Source organism: Trifolium pratense, linkage group LG1, assembly GCF_020283565.1.
Source record: "Trifolium pratense cultivar HEN17-A07 linkage group LG1, ARS_RC_1.1, whole genome shotgun sequence".
Taxonomy (NCBI): Eukaryota; Viridiplantae; Streptophyta; class Magnoliopsida; order Fabales; family Fabaceae; genus Trifolium; species Trifolium pratense.
The window spans coordinates 40,278,864-40,304,831 of record NC_060059.1 but is presented as its reverse complement, the minus strand read 5'-3'; the positions used below and the strand labels follow the sequence as shown (position 1 = coordinate 40,304,831).

General features: G+C 30.8%; 4 protein-coding genes across 4 annotated transcripts; all 4 read right to left on the bottom strand.

Annotated features, from left to right (window-relative positions):
• Positions 1-3,348: 3,348 nt before the first annotated feature.
• Positions 3,349-4,577, bottom strand: LOC123917462. Its single transcript, XM_045969191.1, has one exon. It carries the CDS (start codon positions 4,359-4,361, stop codon positions 3,645-3,647), a length of 717 nt encoding a protein of 238 aa, XP_045825147.1. The 5' UTR covers positions 4,362-4,577; the 3' UTR covers positions 3,349-3,644.
• Positions 4,578-12,138: 7,561 nt separating this feature from the next.
• On the bottom strand, positions 12,139-19,078 carry LOC123917453 (40S ribosomal protein S11-like). The gene is made up of 6 exons (XM_045969182.1): positions 19,060-19,078; positions 14,134-14,197; positions 13,893-14,034; positions 12,776-12,920; positions 12,592-12,681; positions 12,139-12,479 (listed from the first exon to the last, which is right to left on the bottom strand). The coding sequence occupies exons 2-6, from the start codon at positions 14,143-14,145 to the stop codon at positions 12,389-12,391; spliced, it is 480 nt and encodes a 159-aa protein (XP_045825138.1). The 5' UTR covers positions 14,146-14,197; positions 19,060-19,078; the 3' UTR covers positions 12,139-12,388.
• Positions 17,099-19,169, bottom strand: LOC123917445 (40S ribosomal protein S11-like). The gene is made up of 5 exons (XM_045969173.1): positions 19,029-19,169; positions 18,788-18,929; positions 17,671-17,815; positions 17,487-17,576; positions 17,099-17,374 (listed from the first exon to the last, which is right to left on the bottom strand). Exons 1-5 carry the CDS (start codon positions 19,038-19,040, stop codon positions 17,284-17,286), a joined length of 480 nt encoding a protein of 159 aa, XP_045825129.1. The 5' UTR covers positions 19,041-19,169; the 3' UTR covers positions 17,099-17,283.
• Positions 19,170-20,337: 1,168 nt separating this feature from the next.
• On the bottom strand, positions 20,338-22,213 carry LOC123917443 (U-box domain-containing protein 30-like). The gene has a single exon (XM_045969158.1). The coding sequence runs from the start codon at positions 21,771-21,773 to the stop codon at positions 20,460-20,462; it is 1,314 nt and encodes a 437-aa protein (XP_045825114.1). The 5' UTR covers positions 21,774-22,213; the 3' UTR covers positions 20,338-20,459.
• Positions 22,214-25,968: the final 3,755 nt, after the last annotated feature.

The following is a 25,968-nucleotide window of genomic DNA, read 5'->3' as shown; positions in this document are numbered from 1 at the left end:
TAATGTTATTTTAAATAAACAAATTTTATCGGTACCGTGATGTTATTTTGAAAATTCAATTTTTTTATATATTTAAAATTGTAAGTTACTATAATGTTATTTTGGATAAATAATTTTTGTTGGTACTACAATGTTATTTTGGAACTTCAATTTTTTATTTTTTTTTTATGCTTAAAATTGTTCGGTACAATCGTTATGTTTTAAACCGCACCAACCGAACCGATCCAAACCGCATTGGTTTGGTTTTGTTTGGTTTGGATGACTTTTTAAAAATCAACCGAACCAAACCGAACCGCATGCATTTTTTATCTCGCGGTTAGGATGACTTTTATGCTCAAAACCGAACCAAACCGCACCGCGATCACCCCTACTCCTTACATCCCAAAATAAACGAGATAGTTGACCATCTTCACGTTTGTCAACTTTAATAATTAATATTTTAAATTATTTATTATTAAAAATTATATATTTTGAAAATATTCATCGAGACAAATTAAACATATTGTATGTTAATATTTGCATGTACATATTAGTAGAAAAATATAGTCAAATGAGAATATCTGAATAGTAGACAAAGTAAAAAATAAGTCATTTATTTTGGGACGGAAGGAATAACTACTTTTATATATGTTAGTCAATTTTTTGATGGATCAAATTCCCTATTTTGATGTTTTTTTCGTGTAAATAATTCTTACTAAATAGCAATGCTCTAAAATACTAATAGCAATGTACTAAATAAAATCATTAAACCATCAAATTAGTCTGCTCTAAAATATATATATATGTATCAAATGTTTCTCAATATGGTCTTTATGTTGACAACAATTTTCTACACTGTTAAATACGTTGATGTGGAGTGTTATGTGTCATGTTGACAATAACATACTCCTTCTGGCCTTAATTATAAGTAAATTTTACTTTTTAGATGCATTGAATAACTAATGTATCTAGTTTAAAAAGTGGACTAGATACATTAGTTATTCAATGTATCTAAAAAATGACATTTGCTTATAATTAAGGCCGGAGGAAATACAATTTAAATGTCACAGAGTCAATTGTCAACTTAAAACAATAATTATTTGATAAGAAGTATGGATTAATTTAACAATAAGCTGAAAATGTCAAAAACTATTTTGATAGAAAATATATAATACAATGTAATACTAACTGAGCTAAGCTGATGAGATTGTTAAATGTGATTGTTAATTTTCACGAAAATAAAAATATAACATTATACCCAATATATATATAAGAAAAACTGGCTATAGCTTGTGACTTAAAGAGGTTCACCAATAATCTCTTTAAAATGGGTCATACTTTTTTTTAAAAAACTTGGTATCCGGTCTTAGGACCGACTAATCCAAGAGGATCAATCCCACCGCTCACTTGCGGGGGCCCTATTTAAACCCAAATTTTTTTTTGCTCTGTATGGACTTAGCTCATCGAAATTGGCACCAGGGGGAATCGAATCTGAGACCTTGAGATGCACATACTCCAAAGACTCAAGTCAACACCACTACACCAACCCCAAATGGGTTTAAAATGGGTCCATACTAAAGACTTCTGTATATATATATATATATATATATATATATTTTACTATTATCAAGTATAAGAATGTCATCATTTAAGAGATTTTTATAGAATTATAAATAGAGTTTAATTGTTGTGCACCTTAAAGTTTTTTGACATATACATCCAATGATGTATTGCCACATCATTTAATGAATGTGACATGTCATATGTTTTTAAACATAATATATGATGTGTTAATATATTATTTGACGCGTCTAACTTTACACAATATATAAAAATTAAATTCTTATAAATATTCTCATTATTCTTTGACGCAAAATATTCCCATTATTAAATTAAGAGATTATCGCACCTATAAATTATGCAACATAGTAGTATATTAATACAAGTATACATAAGAATAAACCCACTATATTTAGTATAGTGGTGACTGGTGAGGAATTTGGATAGTACACTATAAATTATGGGTTTGATTTACGGCTCATTATAAATAAAAAAAAGTATACATAAGCACATGTGACAAGCATGTCTTACAAATAAATAAATTTGACAAAAAAAATAAAACTACAACCAAAACTTATTGGGCGGTACATGTCGCTACTAAAAACCGGTATACTCCTCTCTGCATTAAAAGGATAAGATAAGAGTTCAATTTTGGGTCTTTTACCAAGCGTGTCAACCAGCGTTAAATTTTGACTAAAAATGTCACACAAGTTGAATACTATGTTCTTACAAGCAAGTTGTATTTACATGATATGCTGATTTATTCTTATCTAATTAATACAGTACCTAGTAACTAAGATAAGATTGCCATCATATTAGTAACCAACTAGTAAGCAAATAATTCCTTCAAAAAAAAAAAAACTAGTAAGCAAATAATTGTAGGGATTAATCCTCAAATTTTGAGACTTAAATATGTTGGTTTTCAAGTGTGGGTGATTAAGTCCAACATCAATTATGTATGCGAAGAATGTTGAATTTATAAAGGAGGTGCCCCATTAACTTGATGCTTTTAAATTTTGGGTCGAAATGTGATGTCTCTCTTTCTTGCAACTCTGAATTAAATATGAAACTTTAGTTAAGCTGTATTGTATTATCTCATCTAAAACATGTTTAGGAGTATGTTAGCTCAAATATCTACTATTACTCTTTCTTTTACATATACTTTTTCTTTTTTATGATATTTCTATAATCTACTTAATCTAATATACTACTACAATTAAATTGATCTAAAGTCAAATTCCACCTCAAATATAATCTGTGTTGGGTCTAGTATAGTATGTATTCTCCTGGCTGAGTACATTCTATTTACCTTATGTCAATTATAAATATTTCTAGCTTATCCAAATCCAATTTCTTTGTTGGGATAATTCAATGTGCTCTCACAGTTATCTAAACAGAATTTTCTGAACATTCTCCCAAGTTAGAACTAAAACAGAAAAACAAATACATCAATTTCCCTGCTTCGTGTATATTACACTTTACACATGCATAAAATATCTGCTTCTAGAGATATAAAACTTGTTTCATTATTGTTATTGTTGTAATATATATTTTCTCAGTTCTAAAATATAAGTAAAAATAAATAAAAAATAATCAACAAAAATTAATGTATTTATTATTTAGTCTAAATTTTACATCTAATATATTAATTTTTGTTGACCAATTTTTATTTATCCTTTAAAGCGGAGAGTATATACACATAAGCAAAAATAATAGAAGAAGATTATGATTTCAATTAACAATAATTAACAATATTTCTCTTTTGATAAATCATCATCAGCTAGAAATAAAAATACAAAAAAGACCAAATTTACAAATCTCATCACTACATAGAGAGCAACTAATTAATTATTCATCCAAAACACAAGATTCAAATAGAAAGAGATTATGATTCAATTAAATCCATCTCTTAATTTCTTACAAACAATATATGATAATAACTCAAACATTGCTTATACTAAAAATGGTTCAATTCACTTCAGCCTACAATTGGTATCACAATAGGTATGTCAGAATCACGCTGACTCGTCATAATTTTTCAAAAGCTACCCTCTGTAGCTTCTGCAAAATCACCGTGATCTCAAGCATACACTTAACGATTAAATTCAGAAAGCAACATTTCTATGTCTATTATGACCAACAGCATAACTCTTAGATCTAGGATAAGAATCAGCAACAAAACCAATTTTTCCTTCAACACTAGAATCAAAAGGCATATCTTCATCAATCTTAGCCATACTAACACTACTAGATTTAGGCAATCCTTTATTCAATTTCTGTTGCTGTTGCTGCTGTTGTTTAAGAACCAAATCCATATCAAGTCTAGTAACCAAAGTTCTAGCTGAAGCAGCTCTAACAAGTTCAGCAAAATCTTCATTACCTTCTAATGGTGATGATGTTGATCTTCTTGATGATGATGTTGATCTTCTTGATGTTGCTGCACTTTGACTTCTTGATAAAGATGAAAATTTTGAAGCAGCATCCATTGGATAACTACCACCATAACTTTGACCACAATTTGTTATGCTTCTTACATATGCATCTCTTGCTTTTCCTAATGCTCTTATTGGTGAAGACATGATCCTAATAAACATGTTTTGGCTTTGTCCCTTGTTCCTCATCATGATCAAAAAAGATGGTTTTAAAAAAAATGTTTTTTTTTTTTTGTTGAGAGAATTTGAATGTGAATATATGAAGTGGGTTTGAAACTTTGAAACTTTGAATTGTAGTTGTGAAAATGTGTTTGAGTTATGTGTATTTATATGATATGATATTGATGATGAAATGAAACTGTGAGCAAAGTAATGGGAAGACTTTGTCATAGCACACCGGATTTGGAGAAAGTTTAGGATTAAATTATTGTAGATAAGAATGAATTTTTTGTGAAACGTGTTCTAGTGTTCAACTATAATGAGTTTAGTACATGTTTGATTAATTTTATTTAATGAATTGTTTGTTAATTATTTAGTCTTATCTTAGGTGTTGAAAATTGAAAACGAGTGAAATTGGTGACATTTTATTTATTGAATAACAATAGGTGACTTGGAGTATAAACATGTTGAGAAGTTTGATTATTTTATTTTTGGAAAATATTTGGGTGTGGATAGATTGGCTACGTTAGAGTTTATAAAATTTAATTAATTGTTAACTCATCATAAAATTGTCTTCAAAAACTCATCATAAAATTTAATTAATAAGTTCTAAATAAACATGTGTCAAAAAAATTCTAAATTTTTTTGACGGTAAAAGGCTTATCTCATTTCATTCATAATAATATCATAAATACATATAGGAATATCAATAAAATTATGGAAACTAGCTAACGATGTAGCCGCCCCGGCAAGCCTATGAGCAACTTCATTTGTTTGTCTCTTGATGAACTTAACATGAGAGTTCACAATAGTAGAAGCTAAAATAGTTCTACAGTCACCTAAGATAGCTCCAAGATCAGAAAAATAGGTTATTTTGCTATAATGACTATCTACTATCCTTTTGCAATCCATCTCAAAGTCTATGTCGTGTAATTGTAGGTCCACCGCTCATTTTAAAGCTTGTAACAAACCAATGACTTCTCCAAACTCCACATCAAGAATAGGTTCTACCCATTGTGTTCTGGTGGCCACAAACCTTCCATGATCATCCGTTATACACATACCAATACCCACCTTGTTATGAGTAAGGGAAAAAGAAGCGTCTACATTGCACTTGTACCTTCCATGACTTGGCTTGACCCAAACCATCTGTTGCGGGTCTGTCTGAACAGTGTTGATTAGAGACTCATCAATATTCTAACCCTCAAATTTCTAAAACATATTGAAGGGTCTTAAAATATATCGAGAGACCTAAACATAATTTTTCACACCTATAACTGATTTTTTTAGTAAAAATAATAAATTGATTTTTATCATTTTTTAGATAATATTGGAAGAACTGTTGTTGTATTCTGACTTGTGAGTTATGCTACTTCTACTTATTGTTTGCTTGTTTTTTTCTTCCTTCATTTTTTGACTTGAATAATATTCAATTATAACGCTATTCACAAAAGGTTTTATAGTATTGATTAGGATGATTTTTATACCAAAATATCTTTTGGTGCATTCAAAAATCTACATGGATCACACATACATTATTTTATTTATATAAAGCTTACACGATAGACTATAATTATCAGCTCTTTTTCTCAATTAATAAAATAGTTTCAAAACTTTTACTTACTAATTTCCCATTCTTTATAGAAATACGAAAAGTAAAAATGAATTAGTCTAAGTGGTAATAATTTTGGTCTTCTAAAATATGCGGTAAGGTGTTTAATTCATAGCTCATGCGTATGAAGAAAATTCAGTTGGAAGGGGAGAATCTACCTTGTGTGTCCCACAAAATTCAGATGGAAGAGAAAAATTCACCTTATGTATCCCACAAATTTTCCGACGAAGATTAGATATCACTAGCAGTAGCTTCTCATTTGATACGGTGTACTTTTAGCAGCTTATACAAACAGCACGTTTCTGTGAAGAAAATTAAACGAATTATTAGGATATACACACTAAAAATATTTGGACTGAAGTGTGAAGGCTTCTAGAATAGAAGAATAGAAGGCTTTTACTTACCATGCATGTTGGCAACTAAAGAAAGACTGATTTGAATTTAGTTTGACGAATTTGTCACTCATGTTCCCTTTACCTACTGCTACTAGAATCACCTACTAGTATATTTGGACTGAAGTGTGAAGGCTTCTAGTACTTGTTAATGTATTCGATCTAGAACATCTCAAAATTTAAATTTGCTTTTTTATGTTTTCAATTTTTTTGAGTGATTCATTTTTCTATTTCAGTTAAACATGGTTCGAAAGTTTTTATGTTTTCACAAATTTTGAAAGAGAAAATATGAAATATGCCTCAAACTTCACCCAAACTTTGTCGTAGATGAAATTTAACAATGCATATTAGCTCTACTTATTTTAAACCATCAATTTTATTTTATTTTTTGGATAAAATTAAAAGTTCGCAAGAAAAATTACAAAAGTTTTTTTTTCTATGCTCAACACGTTTACTTAAGTTCACAAAAAAAATTGTTTGAAAAAATTAATTAAATATATTATAAAAGACCAGAATAAATAGAAAGAGAAGAGAGACGTAGGATAGAAGATGAGTGAGTGATAGGGAGGAGAGAGACGTAGAGTTATATGTAAAAATTATACGGAGAAGATGCACCATCATATTAATATATTATTATAGATTAAAGATCAATTTATAGGTAAATATTTTTTGTCCATCATAGATTATTTGTTGTAGGGTCTTGCTAACATGTGTGTCCTAAGGACACATGATAAAGATCTCAAAAGTAGAATAGTTACATTGAAAAATACAATAAATTGACTTTTGAAAAGTTGAATGCACTAGAATAATACATTTATATTAAGTTTCTTATCATGTGCCATTATGGCACATTTTAGCATTTTCCTTTGTTGTATTTGTCTATATTAAAATTTGTCTTTATTTAATTAAGATATTGGTGAAAAGGCGGAAAAAATGGGGGTTGGTAAGTAATACTATCCTAGGCAGGGCCGGTCCCGACAATTTGGAGGCCCGGCTCCGAATATTAAGAATAGAAGCCTTAATAAAAAAAATGCAAAAAAATTAGAAAGAATAATTTTTATTTAAATTGTAAATAACATTAATGACATAAAATATTGTCATCCTTATAACTAACATACAAAATATTCATATTTTAATTAATCACAACAAAATATATTTTAACTACGTAAACGCAACACTTAACTTCTATAGCGGTTTTTGAAGTAAATTCATCGAAACAAATCTTCATATTGTATTTTTTTTTTGTTCACTTTATGTTTTTTCCGGAAGCTTAGTCATTTTAGTTAGGCCTTTGAAATTATTTTTTAACAAGGACAGGTTAAAAAAAATATTGAGTTCTTATTTTATTTTTGTGGATCAATTTTTTTCATATTTTTGCATAGATCTACTACCATATAAATTTTTGTTGAGACCCCAATAAAATTGAGGCCCGGCTACGTAGCACACCCTGCACATGCTAATAGCCGGCCCTGATCCTAGGACAAATAGTTTAAGAAATTCAAATTTTATTTTTTGTGGGAAACAATTACTAATCAGACTTTACTTATCTTACAACATTAATTATATGTTATTTGGGAAATTTTAAAAATTCATGTCTAATGACCTGTTGTTTCAAACAAAACCAATTCAGGTCATCCTCAAGTTGAAGTGAAGTACGGAGTTTCAAAAATCTGAAATCCAAATGAGTTGTTAGGATAATATATGGTTTTTTAAAGGGTCATGTTAAACAGTATCACCAGACACTAGTTAAGTATGCTAAAAAAAAAAAAAAAGAACAAAATTAATTATGAGAGATAATAATTTTTTACATCTTTAAGGTATTGAATCCAAAATAAAATTTTCATTTTGATATCCTTAACCAGTGTCCGGGGGCACTGCTTAACATTTTCCTTTTTTTAATGGGAGTTACTTTTATTGTCCTACTGGTTACTCAAACACTGTCCGCGACTTAAGTAGCGGATGACTTTTTCCCCAAAATTTCTGATTTTTACACATCCGCTAGTAGCGGATATGTAAAAATAGGGCGCGCGAGTAACTAATATGGTGGCAAAAGTAGTTTTTTTTTTTAATAAATGCAACTTGAGACCGAGGGAGTAATGAAAAAAGACCAAGTATAACTACTTTCTTTAAGAATGATATTTATTCTGGCACCGGTACATAAATTCAGGGGACATTTATATTTTGTAGTTTCGTTTGACAAATTCTCTTTAAGCATTTAATTGAAAAAAAAATCTCAAACATATTCAAACAACACATATTAATAATCACTTTTCAACAAATTGAAAATATTATGAACATTCGACTTTTATGCGTACGTAGCTATGAGGAAAAACTCTAACCGATGTCGAAATAAAAATTGATTATTACAAGACAATTCAAAATTAAGGGTGTGACTGGATTGCGTCCAACCAAACCAATAATAAGTCAATTGTTGCACAAATTATTTTTGCATAATGTTTTCAAAATAAATAAATATAAAATTAAAGTCCATCATAAGTTTCAATTGAAACCGTTAAATAAATTGAGAAGTGAAAGTCCTACTCTCCTGAGAAGAAAGACCATTCAAAAATGTACCAAAAAAAAAAAAAAAAGAAAGACCATTCAATTATATGAACATGTCCTCTCCTTTTCAGTTTACCTCATTCAATTATATATATAACCCAAGTCATATTCATAGTGTAATTTCAGGAATGACTAAACATTTTAATTTTTGAAAACCAGAAATGAAGGATCATTGAATCGATAATGTTTGCATTTGACTGAGCTAGGTTGACTTTAGGTAAATAGTAGATTAACAGCAAAAAAAATCAAAACATGAATGTGACTATGTGAGTGATTTGTTCCAAATTTCGAACATCATGTATGAAATTTAGATTCATTCTTGTATGATTGACAGTATTACGGAATCAACACAAATTTGTGACTATCAGCATAAAAAAAAAATTGTTTTTTTTTTCCTTCTTAATGAACAAGTTTACCTCACTAGAGATAATCCCAAGCAAAAGCCTCTCAACCGCCTTACTAATTTTGCCCAACAACCCTAATGTTTGCCTTTTGCATTGTAAAACATAAAATACATAATTGCATATTTAGTCATTTATGTTTATTTTAGGTTTTAATTTGGTTTTTATGTTTACAAAGTTTCAAATTCGTATTTTTGGTCAAATTTTTGTTTAGATTGTCTATGTGACTATGGATTTGCGTACGCACACAACTTATGAGGACACTATATAAAAGTTTTCAAAGAAATTAACTCAAAATTTAACAAAAAGTTAGAAAAAATTAACTCAAAATTTAATGAAAAGGACGAACTTATGTTGACATTTATAACATAAAAGACAAATTTGAAACTTTTTAAACATAAGAGACCAAATTAAAACCTAAACATAAGAGACTAAATATACAATTAAACCAATATAAAATTAAATCAGTAAAATTGGAACAACCCCGAAAAACTATTCCTCTTACTTCTCTCACAATCCTCCCCACCTCAACAACACTAAATCGAGATGACTCGCTATATAAATGCGTGCAAGAACCCCATAGTTGCACTTTCTACGATCAAAATACTTCCTAATAATGAATTTGAATGCACTTACAACAGAGAGTCAAAATCAAGGTTCACGAGTTTTATTTCAAATTTGATGAAAAAAAACAAAATGTTGGGAGTCATGTTGGAGTTTTGGCTCAAAAACAATTTAAAAATGGGGATCCAGGAAATTAAAATTTTTGTCGTTTATTCTCATCATTCGTTATTATTCAGAGGATCATCCACAAGAAAATGTTGCAGGATTCAAACTTATGGCCGACCCGCCCCTGACATGCTAGGTTGGGTAGCCGGGTTAGCACCCCTCGCAGTCCCTGTATCCAAAACAGATGTGTTGCGCTACCCAGCATATAACCTTGTCTCCTCTACTCCTCTTTTGATTATGCCATTACCAATCGCGGATAACCGCCGGGCCGGCCGCCCCTGTTATAATATGGTGCGGAGGGTCGCGCCTACGCCTGGAAGCACGACAACCTAAACTAATTTACGATCAAATCAACTCCCTTAAATTATCATTTTCCACAACAACGCAATCCGTCATAATTTTTTCGGCAATGGTCATCAATGCTTCAATGAGTGGTAGCCGCTCACTCCCTCCTATCAAATGGAGATCTTCGTTACTGTCAACCTCATCCATCGTTTGCATTAATGTTGCTGTATTCCCCAATAAAATATGAAAAATGGTATGTGCCGATTTAAATAAATAAATTTTAGATTTAGGTTTTAGATTTTGCGTTGTTTAAATATAATTTTAATTCTTTTAGATATAATAATTTTTATTTTTAGTCTTTCTAAAAATTTCTTTCGAACTTTGATTTTTCTAAAGTTTTCAATTTTAGTCTTTCTTTTTTTACAAATGTTCATGAAACATGATCCAAATAACTTATTTGATGACATGTCATTATTAAAATTTGAAATGTCATTAGTTTATCAATTTAACAATTTAATCTTTAATTTAAAGTTATAAATAAATTAATAAAGATTAAATAGTCAAATCAATCATAAGGTAGCATGATTGAACGTTGACAATCCCTCTACTTTACGAATCGATATTGATTTTGTTCACCAATGTAAAGGTATATGCAAATTGACTTTATTATATCTAAATTAATAGTGACTCTGATTGTCGAATAAAATATTAATTCGAGTTATTTTAATAAGTTTGTAAAAAAAAAAAGTTGTTTTAATAAGTTTGAGATATGTTTAAAACTCAAAACCATAATAAACTAAAATTTTGATACAAAATAAATTGATTTTTGTGACCGTTAAACTACTTCAAATATACAGTTAACTAGAGAGATGCATATTTTATTCAACATTCATAACAAATATACATTTTAATTTATGTATTTTAGAAGATAATTTTCAAATAGTAAAACAAAATATTTGACATTTGTGTATAGAGTAAGGGAAATATTGAATATTTGTAGTTTTATCAAAATATTGTTTTTGCCTTTGCCATGATTATGGCTCAATCGGTATTGAATTGATGAATACCAAACTATTTTTTTGGTGAAAATACAAAATTCCATTATTATAAAAAAAAAATACAAAACTTCAAGACTTGTATTAGAGCACATTAACATCGTATATGAGTTTGGCAGAAAAATATCGTGTAAGAAAGGAGTGCAATTTTCTCTTTAAAACTAATTACACACAACTTTCGTTCACCTCACCTAACATTATGTGAATTAAACTCATCTATATAGTAGTTAGCAATAAATCATGATAATCTCATCCTCCTTTGGTTTTGCATTTTTAAGCACCACCAACACATGAGACACTGAAAATTGACAAGGTTTGGAAATCCACTTGAGGCAAATGAGTTAATGGATGATGCTACTTAGTGTGATGAAAGGAAGAATATATGTATTTAAAGGTAGAACACATATTAGCATGACTCTGTTGAAAGATCTTTAAGACTCAAATTGCATACATAAATTTTAAGTTCATGTTTATCACTATAAACAAGTTCAAACAAATCGAAAATAACCCGATCTCTATGTAGGAAGAAAGAGTTTTTCAAAACCATGAACATAGTTGGTCTCATAAAACTATGAACAAATTTCTAGTATTTCATTGTATTGTAGTGGTAAGCATTAACTTATAAATCAAAATACTATTACTAGCAGAGTGATTCACAATCGAAGAAAATAATGGAAACCCACAAAATTCCAACCTTTATAATGGAGCAGGTACCAAGATCAAAGAAAATAATTCCTCTTCATTCAGAAGCTCCTTAAATAAATAGAATCACTAAGAGAAACTTAACCACAAAATTCTCCTACATTGCACATCACAAGAGTAAGGGGTGCCCTTATTATAAGGACTGTTGAAATTTGATATAAACTTCAATCAATCCTTTTATCTTCCTCCACTGAACAACTTTTAATGACAATTTTTAAAATATCAAACTCAATTTTTGAACCATGTAAGTACTTGGTCAAAGAGCAAAAGAAAGAGACAATAAAAAAATACATAGTAGATGAGTAAACACTACTACAAGTACAACTATGCCAAAAAATTGCTGCAACTAATATTCAAAAGCTAAAATGTATATCAAAATCTTTAAGATTAACTGCTCAAAACAATGCAAAGTATTAAAACACATCCAAATTTGATCAAGTATGACTATGACTACATCATGATCTTAGAATATTTGAAACAAAGATATAACTGTCTTCAACGCTAACTGAAAATTTCAAACTCAAATTCCTGTAAACGCCTTCTTTGCACCACTAGCAGATCCGGCTGGGATCACTTTCAATGCATTGAATCTAACTGTCTTTGAGAGTGGCCTATGAACATGGCAGTAGTAGAGGTAATCAGGGGGCTAAAATACACAACAAATAATTTCTTACATGAATAAACCAACAAAAAAAAAGCTGTATTATTCTATAAATATCTGACCTGCATTGACCAATAATAACATGATCTCCTTCCTTCACTCGGAAACAAGGTGATATGTGTGCAGGAATATTAGAATGACGCTTCTCATATCTAATAAGAATGAGTTAAAACCCAAATAGTTACACATTTGTAGCACAAAATACAATAAAATCGAGCCCAATGGTAAAGAAAGGGGAATGAATACCTCTGATACTTCTTAACGAAATGAAGATAATCCCTTTTAACAATAATGGTCCTATTCATCTTAGCACTGTGACAAGTACCGGCTAGAATACGACCTCGGATTGAGACATTGCCAGTGTATGGGCACTTCTTGTCAATATAGGTTCCTGGATGAAAACAAGAAAAAAATAGCCTTCAGTTACAAACCCAAGTGACCTTTGTATAAATAAATTGAAAATAAAAATAAAAGTACTTGATGTGGTATAGCATAATATAGCTCTATATGTACAGGAGATTATAAATCTATTTATTCAAAGAACAATGTAAGAAAGAGTTTAATTAGAGATAACAAAGGATCATCATCTAGTTGCACACGATAATTTGGATTTTAAAGGAATTCCGTTGAACTGTCTTATTCAGTTGGCTAGACTTCTATTTCCCAACACTTGCATGAACTATGAAGCGCACAGACAGATACACATCAACGCCGATAATAATTTGAGAAAATGTCATAATTCAATGTAATGTTGGTGTCACAGGTCAATTGGATTGATCCCTATCCCTACCAGTCTTTGGAACTAAATGGAACCCATGTGTAGTTCCCATGGGCACTGACCCATAAGAACCACATCTGTCTCAAGCTCAAGCCGACCCAACCTGAAGAAAACTACTGAATCGGCTCTTGGGATAGGAATTCAGCCAAACTTTCCCATTTGAAAGCAAAATTCACGGTAAACTGAAACTGTATCGATTTCAATGTCCATCTATAGGCTAAAATGGACTTAAAATACAGGGTTTTAACAAGTTGATGGATTTTATGGGCAGACAGTATCGGACAGTTGAAACCCGAAGGGTGTCTACGCTACATAGTGCCCGACACATAACCTGAGTAACTACAATTTCTTATATGCAAACCTATCAATGTTCTTAGAACACAAAGTCAACTACATTTACAGTCAAAACCTAGGTCTTCATGTCTATTTCACACCAAGCAAAGCATATACACTGCATATTTTTCAGCGCGATAAAGTACTAATTAATCAAATTAATTAATGCAGAAGTTAAATAATATTAACATGCATAATACAAAAATTAGTACTAGAAATTAGTATCGATAAAATGAAAGTTCAGAAAGAAACCTTCAATGGCATCTCTTGGAGGCTTAAAACCAAGGCCAACAGATTTCCAGAATCGATTACCACCCTTTCCAGGTCTCTTCCCCTTTCCAGATTTCTTCGAGCTTAAAAACACTTTCTGTTGCTTCGAAAAAGCCTTCTCAGTCTACAAATTCAAATTCACAAATTAATTAGATTGGATAATCGAAGATTTATGAAAACTAAAAATAATAATAAGTTGATTGATGTGAATGTAAACACGAACTTGTTCCGCCATTGTTAGTTGCAGCAAGCAGCACTGTGTTGGTAACCCTAACCTGTGAAGACGATGATTTTTATAACGAAGAACAGTTTTTTTTAGTTTTAATTTTTTTTCTTCATCGCTTGGGCTTTACAATATGGGCTAAGTGTTATTCTTCCACCTTCTGTTTTCTAATACACCCTCTCTATTTAACAAAAGTATCCAATTAGCCTTTTATATATATGAATTAGAGCTGTCAAAGGGGCCGGCCCGGTCCGGCCTGGCCCGGCCTGGAGGGGCCCGGTCAAATAAAGGGGCTGGCCCAGCCCGCCCGTTAACTTCATGGCCCGGCCCGCTTAGCCCGGCCCGATAAGCAAAAGCCTACATAGCCCGATAGGCCGGCCCACTAATTTTCATAGTATTTTTTTTTTTGGAAAAAAAAATATTATACTAAATTTATGTTATATTTCTCAACTAAATCTTCAAGAAGGTAATTCGTATCCCTATATTTTCTCACATAATCTCTCAAACAACAATTTCTTCCTCTTTATCCTCATCAAACAAACAAACAAATCTCTAACAAATAATCTCATTCTAATCCAATAAGTTTTTTGTCATATTATTATTATTATTACTAGCGGGCCAGGCAGGCGCGTTCCGCGCCTGCCTGTGTCTAACTTATGTACCAAAAAAAAAAAGATACGCCTTATGTTATGGTGAGTTTGTTAATAAAAGATTTTTGTTGCTACTAAAAAAAAGCAAGGGTAATGTTGGTATTATGAAAATTCTACCCCAAAACTCATGTATTCTTTTTATATATTATAGTATAGAATAGATATAGATGAAAAAACCATAAAAAAAAAAAAGAGGAAGTTAAGGGCAATTATGGAATAATTAAAAAACCATAAAGGAAGTTAAGGGCAAAATGGACAAAAAAAATCCAGCCCAAACTCCCTTATCCCCTTTATATATTGTTATAGATATAGTATAGAATAGATATAGATTATAGTATAGAATAGATATAGATGAAAAAACCATAAAAAAAAAGAGAGGAAGTTAAGGGCAATTATGGAATAATTAAAAAACCATAAAGGAAGTTAAGGGCAAAATGGACAAAAAAAATCCAGTCCAAACTCCCTTATCCCCTTTATATATTGTTATAGATTACTAGCGGGCCAGGCAGGCGCGTTCCGCGCCTGCCTGTGTCTAACTTATGTACCCAAAAAAAAAAGATACGCCTTATGTTATGGTGAGTTTGTTAATAAAAGATTTTTGTTGGTACTAAAAAAAGCAAGGGTAATGTTGGTATTATGAAAATTCTACCCCAAAACTCATGTATTCTTTTTATATATTATAGTATAGAATAGATATAGATGAAAAAACCATAAAAAAAAAAAAGAGGAAGTTAAGGGCAATTATGGAATAATTAAAAAACCATAAAGGAAGTTAAGGGCAAAATGGACCAAAAAAAATCCAGCTCAAACTCTCTTATCCCCTTTATATATTGTTATAGATTACTACCCAATTTTTTTTTTAAGTTTTATATCTTTCATTCATCCATTGTAATTTAAGTAAAAAAAAAACAAAAATATAGAAAGAATATAAAATAAATACAATAAAAAGATGATAGGCTTAAAATAACCATATTCCAAGTTTTATATCCTTCGTTGTAATTACACAAATAAAATAAAAGATGATATGCTTAAAAATAGGAATAAAACAGATTATAGATAGGAACAAAACACAAATAATAACAATAAAACAACAAAAATAATAAAAAAAATTATATATGAATTTATGCATAAAAATAGGACCAAAATATAACAATAAAAAGATTATAAAAAAAATTTAAATATTTTTTTAATACTTTAAGGGGCCGGCCCAAAAACCTGCGGGCCGGCCCATGACGGCCCATAAAAAAGTCTGACCCGTTAAGGTCCGGCCTAGTTTTTATGAAGCCCGGCACATGTAAAAGGATAGGGCTAATGGGCCGGCCCGATAGCCCCGGCCCTTTTTGACAGCTCTAATATGAATTAATCAAATTATATATGTAAATTATTGATATATAGCAAAGCCGACCCAAACAAGGGCTTTGAACCCCCCCAAAAAAAAAACCAATTTTTTAACAATGAAAAATTGTATAAGTGATAAGTCCAATAGTGAGTCCCCCACGATCTACTTTGATTTTATCGGGCAGTGCCGCCCGCATGAGGGACTCTCGTGTGAGTCATACGACGTTCCCTTCCCTGGCAGGAACTGCTCCTTTCCTTGAGCTCCAAAGCCGCACAAAAATGTGCAAGATAAATATAAAGACCTCCCATTATGGTGAGAAAAAAATGACACTTTGTATTTTGACCGGATTTTCTATGAGAACTCCATCGTTCATCCTTAATTTGCAGATATTTGTTTCTCCATATTTACAACTCAAAATTCCAATTTCTTCATTCATTGTTATCGATACATTTAATTCTAAAAAGGTCGAAAATATCAACGATCATCACGAACTACACCGTTAAAATATCTTTTAAAGAACCTCACATTAGATAAAAAATAACCTAAATATAAGTTTATAAATGGTGAACCTTATATCTTCATACCTTTTTTTTTTTTTTTTATAGAGTATATCTTCAGAACTTTGAAATCGGCTTATAAGATGAAAATTTCACGTACAAACATATCTTCATGTCGACTCTTAACACCCTCTTATGCCCAAACTAAGGAGGCTCTTGTACCGGTCAACCTTATACTAATTGTGGATTCAACTTTATAAAAACCAGATTATTATATTATAAAAATTATCCTAATTTATATAAACATATTTGCAGATCTTCCTTCATCACATATAAAACTCTTAACGATATCAATTTCCATGATAATTTCAGAACTCAGCATCTAACAATTTAAATCTCAAAAATCATGGATAGACTAGTTGTAGAATTGTGGACCATACCATATATGAACAAAATGGGATATATAGACAGAAGAGATGCAGATTTGAATCACCAACTATACTTTATATTTAATAATATTAAATGGTACAAGAAAACTCTTAAACATGATAAAAAAAAATGCAAAGTAACACATCCAAATTTGATCAAGTATGACTACATCATGATCTTAGAATATTTGAAACTAAGATATAACTGTCTTCAACGCTAACTGAAAATTTCAAACTCAAATTCCTGTAAACGCCTTCTTTGCACCACTAGCAGATCCGGCTGGGATCACTTTCAATGCATTGAATCTAACTGTCTTTGAGAGTGGCCTATGAACATGGCAGAAGTAGAGGTAATCAGGGGGCTAAAATACACAACAAATAATTTCTTACATGAATAAACCAACAAAAAAAAAGCTGTATTATTCTATAAATATCTGACCTGCATTGACCAATAATAACATGATCTCCTTCCTTCACTCGGAAACAAGGTGATATGTGTGCAGGAATATTAGAATGACGCTTCTCATATCTAATAAGAACGAGTTAAAACCCAAATAGTTACACATTTGTAGCACAAAATACAATAAAATCGAGCCCAATGGTAAAGAAAGGGGAATGAATACCTCTGATACTTCTTAACGAAATGAAGATAATCCCTTTTAACAATAATGGTCCTATTCATCTTAGCACTGTGACAAGTACCGGCTAGAATACGACCTCGGATTGAGACATTGCCAGTGTATGGGCACTTCTTGTCAATATAGGTTCCTGGATGAAAACAAGAAAAAAATAGCCTTCAGTTACAAACCCAAGTGACCTTTGTATAAATAAATTGAAAATAAAAATAAAAGTACTTGATGTGGTATAGCATAATATAGCTCTATATGTACAGGAGATTATAAATCTATTTATTCAAAGAACAATGTAAGAAAGAGTTTAATTAGAGATAACAAAGGATCATCATCTAGTTGCACACGATAATTTGGATTTTAAAGGAATTCCGTTGAACTGTCTTATTCAGTTGGCTAGACTTCTATTTCCCAACACTTGCATGAACTATGAAGCGCACAGACAGATACACATCAACGCCGATAATAATTTGAGAAAATGTCATAATTCAATGTAATGTTGGTGTCACAGGTCAATTGGATTGATCCCTATCCCTACCAGTCTTTGGAACTAAATGGAACCCATGTGTAGTTCCCATGGGCACTGACCCATAAGAACCACATCTGTCTCAAGCTCAAGCCGACCCAACCTGAAGAAAACTACTGAATCGGCTCTTGGGATAGGAATTCAGCCAAACTTTCCCATTTGAAAGCAAAATTCACGGTAAACTGAAACTGTATCGATTTCAATGTCCATCTATAGGCTAAAATGGACTTAAAATACAGGGTTTTAACAAGTTGATGGATTTTATGGGCAGACAGTATCGGACAGTTGAAACCCGAAGGGTGTCTACGCTACATAGTGCCCGACACATAACCTGAGTAACTACAATTTCTTATATGCAAACCTATCAATGTTCTTAGAACACAAAGTCAACTACATTTACAGTCAAAACCTAGGTCTTCATGTCTATTTCACACCAAGCAAAGCATATACACTGCATATTTTTCAGCGCGATAAAGTACTAATTAATCAAATTAATTAATGCAGAAGTTAAATAATATTAACATGCATAATACAAAAATTAGTACTAGAAATTAGTATCGATAAAATGAAAGTTCAGAAAGAAACCTTCAATGGCATCTCTTGGAGGCTTAAAACCAAGGCCAACAGATTTCCAGAATCGATTACCACCCTTTCCAGGTCTCTTCCCCTTTCCAGATTTCTTCGAGCTTAAAAACACTTTCTGTTGCTTCGAAAAAGCCTTCTCAGTCTACAAATTCAAATTCACAAATTAATTAGATTGGATAATCGAAGATTTATGAAAACTAAAAATAATAATAAGTTGATTGATGTGAATGTAAACACGAACTTGTTCCGCCATTGTTGGTTGCAGCAAGCAGCACTGTGTGGGTAACCCTAACCTGCTACTTTTATAACGAAGATCAGTTTTTTTTTAGTTTTCTTTTTTTTTTCTTCATCACTTGGGCTTTACAATATGGGCTAAGTGATATTCTTCCACCTTCTGTTTTCTAATACATCCTCTCTATTTAACAAAAGTATCCAATTAGCCTTTTATATATATGAACCAATTTTTTAAGTGATAAGTCCAATAGTGAGTCCCCCACGGTCTACTTTGATTTTATCGGGCAGTGGAGCCCCGCATCAGGGACTCTCGTGCGAGCCATACAATGTTCTCAGGCAGGAACTGCTCCTTTCCTTGAGCTCCAAAGCCGCATAAAAATGTGCAAGATAAATATAAAGACCTCCCATTATGGTGAGAAAAAAAAAATGACACTTTGTATTTTGACCGGATTTTCTATGAGAACTCCATCGTTCATCCTTAATTTGCAGATATTTGTTTCTCGATATTTACAACTCAAAATTCCAATTTCTTCATTCATTGTTAATGTTACAATTAATTCTAAAAAGGTCGACAGTATCAACGAAGATCACGAACTACACCGTTAAAATATCTTTTAAAGAACCTCACATTAGATAAAAGATAACATAAATATAAGTTTATAAATGGCAAACCTTATATCTTCAAACCTTTTTTTTTCATAGAGTATCTTCAGAACTTTGAAATCGACTTATAAGATGAAAATTTCACTTATAAACATATCTTCATATCGACTCTTAACACCCATGCCCAAACTAAAGAGGCTCTAGTACCGGTCAACCTTATACTAATTGTGGATTAAAGATAATTCAACTTTATAAAAATCAGATTATTATATTATAAAAATTATCCTAATTTATATAAACATATTTGCAGATCTTCTTTCATCAGATATAAAACTCTTAACGATATCAATTTCCATGATAATTTCAGAACTCATCATCTAACAATTTAAATCTCAAAAATCATGGATAGACTAGTTGTAGAATTGTGGACCATACCATACCATATATGAACAAAATGGATGTGGATTGGGTGCAGTCAGCACCTGTGACTGCATGCAGTCAGAACGATCATAGCCATCCGTTCTTTGATCATACGGTCCAGGTTAACTGCAGCTTGAAACATGTTAAAACTGTATTAAAACGTATTAAAATCTGAGCCACAGGATGCTGATCAAACGGTTGAAAGATGTTAACTGCAGCTTGACTGCACAATAACTGACTGCGTATGATCCATTTCCGAACAAAATGGGATATATAGACAGAAGAGATGCAGATTTGAATCACCAACTATACTTTATATTTAATAATATTAAATGGTACAACAAAATCTCAATTTCATAAACATATGAACATAATTGGCTATACATGAAACTATAAACAAAATTTCTTATTTTTTTCATTGTATTGTAGTAGTAAGCATACACTTAGAAATAAAAATACTACTAGTAGAATAATTCACACTACACATTTTCAAAAACTCAGAAGACATTTGTTTCAAAACAGGATTACAACCACTTTGAATCACAAGCAATAATTTTGAAGCCAAACCAGCTTCCACAGCTTTTGAAGCACATTCTTCAGGTGCAAGTTTGTAAATAGCCCACAAAATTGACAATGCAAATTGTGTACAATTTTCTGATACTCTCATCAACATCTTCACCACATTAGGAATAATATTAGGACATTCTTTCAAAGCCAATTTCCCTTCTTCAATTGTTGACAATATTTCCAATATATAAAGTGCTATCTCCAAACATTCATTGTTCAAATTTGGTAAAATCTCAATCAATTGAGGAATTGCTCCTATAGTTATAACTGAATTTCTAACTGATTCATGTGAAGATAGTACCTTTTTTAGTAATGTGAGACCAATTAAGACACTGTTTGGATGTTTCTTATCTCTTACCAATCTCAATAATCCAACCAAAAGACTTAAACTTGACACAATCTCAATCTTACCCTCATTTTCATTTTCTTCTTCCATCAACAACATTTCAATCAATTTAGCACAATTCATCTTTGTTTCAATTGTTCCTTCATTCATGATATCAACAACTAATGAAACTTTAGCTGGATGCATAAGATTTTTTCTCTTGAAATCTGAACTTAAATCCAAATTAACAACTATACCAATAGCTTCACAACCAACAACATGTGAAGTAAAAGGACCTAACAAAGAACAAACCAAACCAACACCATCATTTTCCAACAATGTTTTCCTAGCACAAACATGAGAATCAACAAGTTTTCTAAGATCCTTAAGAGCTTTGACTCTACTTTGACCTTTTACCTTTTTAAGTGTCTCCAATGTTTCCAAAACTCTTCCTTGAACATCTTCAAGCTTCTTCTTCATTACCAAGTACTTATGTGAAAACCAAGAAAGAATCAATTGTTTGAGAGTGTTGTTAGGAGTGATTGAATCATCCCAAAGCTCTTGCATAGTTGTTGGACATGTTTTATGACCAAGTGAAAACCATTTAAGGATGTTGGATCTATCATAGGTTTGACCAGTGCAAAGTGTAACTGGCTCATGCATTGGTTCAAGTGAAATTGGACATATAAACACAGAAGGAACATCATGAATTGGATCAAGCTCTTCAATCATTAACTTAAGATCCATTTTTTTTTCAGTGTCTAAGACACTAAAAACACAACCTTTGAAAGATGTTTCAAAACCCATCAAAGCATTGTTAATCTCAAATGAAGGCATTTTTGCATACCCTTTTAAGAGTAAGGTCTAAAAATTGAAGAAAAATGAAAAATTTTGGGTTTGAAGAAGAGAGAGTAGAAAGTTGTGTAAGGATAAGAAGCGTGTGGGAAAGAAAAGGAAGGTTGAATGAGAAGAAAATGCTGTCAAAGGGACAAAGTTGTGTTTGCTTTTGCTTTATTTTTTTGTCACTTTTTCTTTGGTCAAAAAGTATAAACCTTGCTTATTTCATTCATCTATGATGACATGATTGAGTCTTCACTAACACCAAAGCATTCTTCCTCTTCAAGCTCTTTGAAAAGTGAGATATATCATAATCAGCACAAGATTACCCACATGAACAAAATAGCATAAAGAAGTTTCATTTTCATGAGAGAAGATAAGAAGAACAAAATGATAATGAGAGAATATTATTCAACAGTTTCTTACGTGCTATATTTAATTGCACAAAAGATAATAATAATAAGGGAAAGCTTGTCCTTGCATTGAGTACGCAAAAATTTACTCCATCCGTAGTAGGACATTTTCCAAACAAATTTCATGGGTCATCGGCGAGACTATTAGAACTACTTGATGTCAGAACCGATCATCGAATCAAATTAGGCATTCCATTGAACTGGATACCAGTGGTGAAAACAAAAACAAAAAAAAATCATATTTTTAGGTTCATTATATTGATTAATATATTTGTATTATAATAGAGTCTAGATACACTAATACTCAGTAATATTATATTTGTCGTTCAAAAATAATAATAATAAAAAATATTCAAAATACATTAATTATATCTAAAAAGTTGAAATTTACTTATAAAATATCTCTGAGAGAATATTTTTTAGATTCATTGAAAGATAAATATATTTAGTCTATGTTATAAATTAAATACATCAATTATTAAATGACTTTTTAAAACAATTTTTTTCCTTATATTATAGACTAAAGAAACCATTTAATTATAAAAAAAATATTTTTTAAACAAGAGTAACAATATTTAAAAAATTGTCACACAATTTTCATATTTTTAATCCATATTTAAATAAAGATGTCAAGTTTAAGAATATCAACATTATTAAATGAGTTGAACGTTACACATAATTTGACTCACTTTTTTTTGTTAGATATTCTAGTGGCAAAAAATTCCACTTTTTAAAGTAAATAAGTAGAGTATTCGGAATTTGAACTCTGACTCCTACATATAAAATGTGATGTCTTTGTTAACTGAGCTAAGTTCATGTCTCACTTTTTAAACAATGATAGAATGGAAATTTGGTTCATTTTGCAATAAAAATTCAAACAAGAGTTAGTCTATACTAGTACTACTATTTTATAAATTAAAATGACTTTTTCTTAAGAAAAAAAAATGCAATTTCTCTTATAAAAATGAAAATGTGTGAGTGTGAGAAAGCACGGGTTCACGTTGGAGGGGTGTAACTTTCTTGTTCCCACGTGCAGTCCTATTGTTTAGAGGAGTCAGTGATTGACACAGTGCGCAAGGTGATTCAATTTAAAAATAAAAAATAAAAAATAAAAAATAAAAATTGATTGATTCTCTGAGTGAGTCAATTTATTTGAGTATGAATTGTGGTCCCAATAGGGGACAGCCTTGAAGTTGAAGACGTAACCTTACTTACCTGGGACAGATAGTCAAAAAGGTCATTAGATGCCACCAACCCAAAATTGAGATTACAATTTGCATTGCCATTATCTTCATTCATTACTGGTCCAGTCCAACCCAAGAGGGAATCATTTCATTTGAATTTCAAATAGACTACTCTTTGGAGGAGTACTCCGTATTTCACTATTGATAATGTTTTAAATTAAGGATTTTCTTTTTTTAAAAAAATATTTTTCTTTATCTTTGACTAAAGGTTCAGAGCAGTCAAATGGATCCGTCCGATCTATCTCGCTCTAGTTTGAGGAATTCAACTACTTCCTCCGTCCCGAAATATAAAAACTCTTTGACCATTGCATACATGTCAATATATAAGTATTTTTGATTACGAATATCTTTAATTGTGTATTAATAAAAATTATAAAAATTTAATATTTTGAAAATACTCATCGAAATATTTACATATAAATAATGCATTTAGTCAAAATGAATCTGATAAAATGGGACGGAGGGAGTATATACTAAATGGGATGATTGAGCCGACTCATCAAGTTCGACCCATTTTTTATGGTCTATAATACTAATTCAAGGTTAAGTATATTTGTAGTAACTTTTTGGTTCCTAGGAGAAGGACTCCGGTAATCCAGAGTTCAACTGCGATGTAAGTAAAATTTTCTAAAGAATTGTTCCCACTAAAAATTGAACTCAGAATGGTTACATTTTAGGGTAAAGCATTTTGCCATTTAAATTCTTTCACATTTTTATTCAGATTGAATAACTCATTTCAAACATTTTTTTGTTAAACTTATGTGTCTTATTCGTGCAAAAGTTTATGCATCATTGATTTAACAATGCCTAATTTGGATTCAACATGAATCTCAATCATAACTAAAATATATAATAACACATCGGACTTAAAATATAAAAAACAAATAGTTAAAACACAAACAACAATTAAAAATAAAAAGTGGTTTCAAGCTTATCGGGAGATAGAATCCGGTAAGTATTAAGATCCATGCCCATCGGAAGATATAATCCGGTAGGTATTAAAATTAGCAATCGAAAGGTGTGCATTTTAGCCTACTGAATTATATTTCCCGGTAAAGTGCCACCGGATTTTAATTATCGGTAAGCACTTTTAGGGACAATTTTGAATTTTTTGAAAGTCTATGAGCAATTGGGGAGGGGAGAAGGGGGGGGGGGGGCGAAGAGCAATTCCCTACTAAAAATACTCCAAAAATTGTTGTCTCATATGATAGATGAGAAAATTTAAAGAAGCCCAAGCCCTCTAATTTTAGAAGAAAAGTCAAATTCAAGTCCTTTAATCTAAAAAATTTATTTTTTAAATCCATGAAATAATTGATGTATCTAATCCATATTTTTAGACAAAATGCATCAGTTATCCTATGAATATAAAAAACAAATTTTTTCTTATATAAAAAATTTGAGGGAGTAGTTACTATAGATTGAAGCACGTACCAATTTTTCAAAATGTATACATTTTTGAGTCTAGCCCAGTTCTTTGTTTCAAAAAGAAAGCCCAGTTCTTATTTATTGAACCCTACTTTTACAAAAATAAAGTGATTTTGTTTTACAAAATGCATTATGCTATTTTAATTTTCTTATTAGAATCACACATCTTAAAAAATTTCAACTGTTTATCACAAAAGTGTGGTTGAAAATTAAAGTTGAATTCAGTATTTTAAAGTGTCATCAAATTTTTAAAAGGTTGTCCTTACTACTACGACACTAGTTAAACATATAAAAATATAAATTTTAGATTGAAAATAACATGTTATTATTTTACAAACATTTTCTTAAACTGTGAAAATGTCAATTATGTCATATAAAATGGATTACAGACCATATACAATAAATTTTTAATTAATTTAAAAAGTAATTTTTCTCTATACTAAAATAAATAATAATAATAATAATAATAATAAAAAATTAATATTAAATAGATATATTTCCTCGCACCTGTTTAACACTAGTACTACTTCATTGTTTAAAAAAAAAACAACCAGTACTACTTCATAATATATTTTTGAAAACTTGATATCCGGTTATAGGATCAACTAATTCGAAGGAACCAATTTTATTGTCTACTTGTGGGATTTTATTTAAAGTCAAAGTATTTTTATTTTGTATAAACAAATCCATCGAAATTAGCACTAAAAAAAAATCAAATCTAAAACATTAAAAGGAGCATACTTCAATAACTGAAGCCAACACGGGTCCGACCCAAGTGGGTTAGTAGTTAGTAGTACTTCATATTGATAGCTGACCACTCACAGATGGACTAGTTACATTTTGTTCATATGGCAATGGCCCCCCAGTAAAAGAAATATTGAGAAGTCTACTTTAATGATGTTACTTTTGACCCTCTATCTGTCATGTCTTGTATGGCCACTACCCCCTTTGTCAATATCACTAATCCATTATTGTTGTAATTTGATTCACACATTTCTTGAAATTCAATGAACTTTAGATCTTTATATGAATTGTCCTAACTATGAAGTTTAAACTTTTTGCAATAAAGGAAAAATTGAGTATTTTTGACACCGATATAAGCTATCTGACACG

Excerpts from the sequence above, each read along its gene's own strand:
- LOC123917443 (XM_045969158.1), bottom strand. The coding sequence starts at position 21,773 with ATGCCTTCATTTGAGATTAACAATGCTTTGATGGGTTTTGAAACATCT.
- LOC123917453 (XM_045969182.1), bottom strand. Across the intron at positions 12,682-12,775 it reads TTCGTTAAGAAGTATCAGAG|ATATGAGAAGCGTCATTCTA; the intron begins GTATTCATTCCC and ends CATTCTTATTAG. Across the intron at positions 12,480-12,591 it reads GTTATTATTGGTCAATGCAG|GCCACTCTCAAAGACAGTTA; the intron begins GTCAGATATTTA and ends CCATGTTCATAG.
- LOC123917445 (XM_045969173.1), bottom strand. Across the intron at positions 17,816-18,787 it reads TCCAAGAGATGCCATTGAAG|GAACCTATATTGACAAGAAG; the intron begins GTTTCTTTCTGA and ends GTTTTCATCCAG. Across the intron at positions 17,375-17,486 it reads GTTATTATTGGTCAATGCAG|GCCACTCTCAAAGACAGTTA; the intron begins GTCAGATATTTA and ends CCATGTTCATAG.
- LOC123917462 (XM_045969191.1), bottom strand. The coding sequence starts at position 4,361 with ATGACAAAGTCTTCCCATTACTTTGCTCACAGTTTCATTTCATCATCA.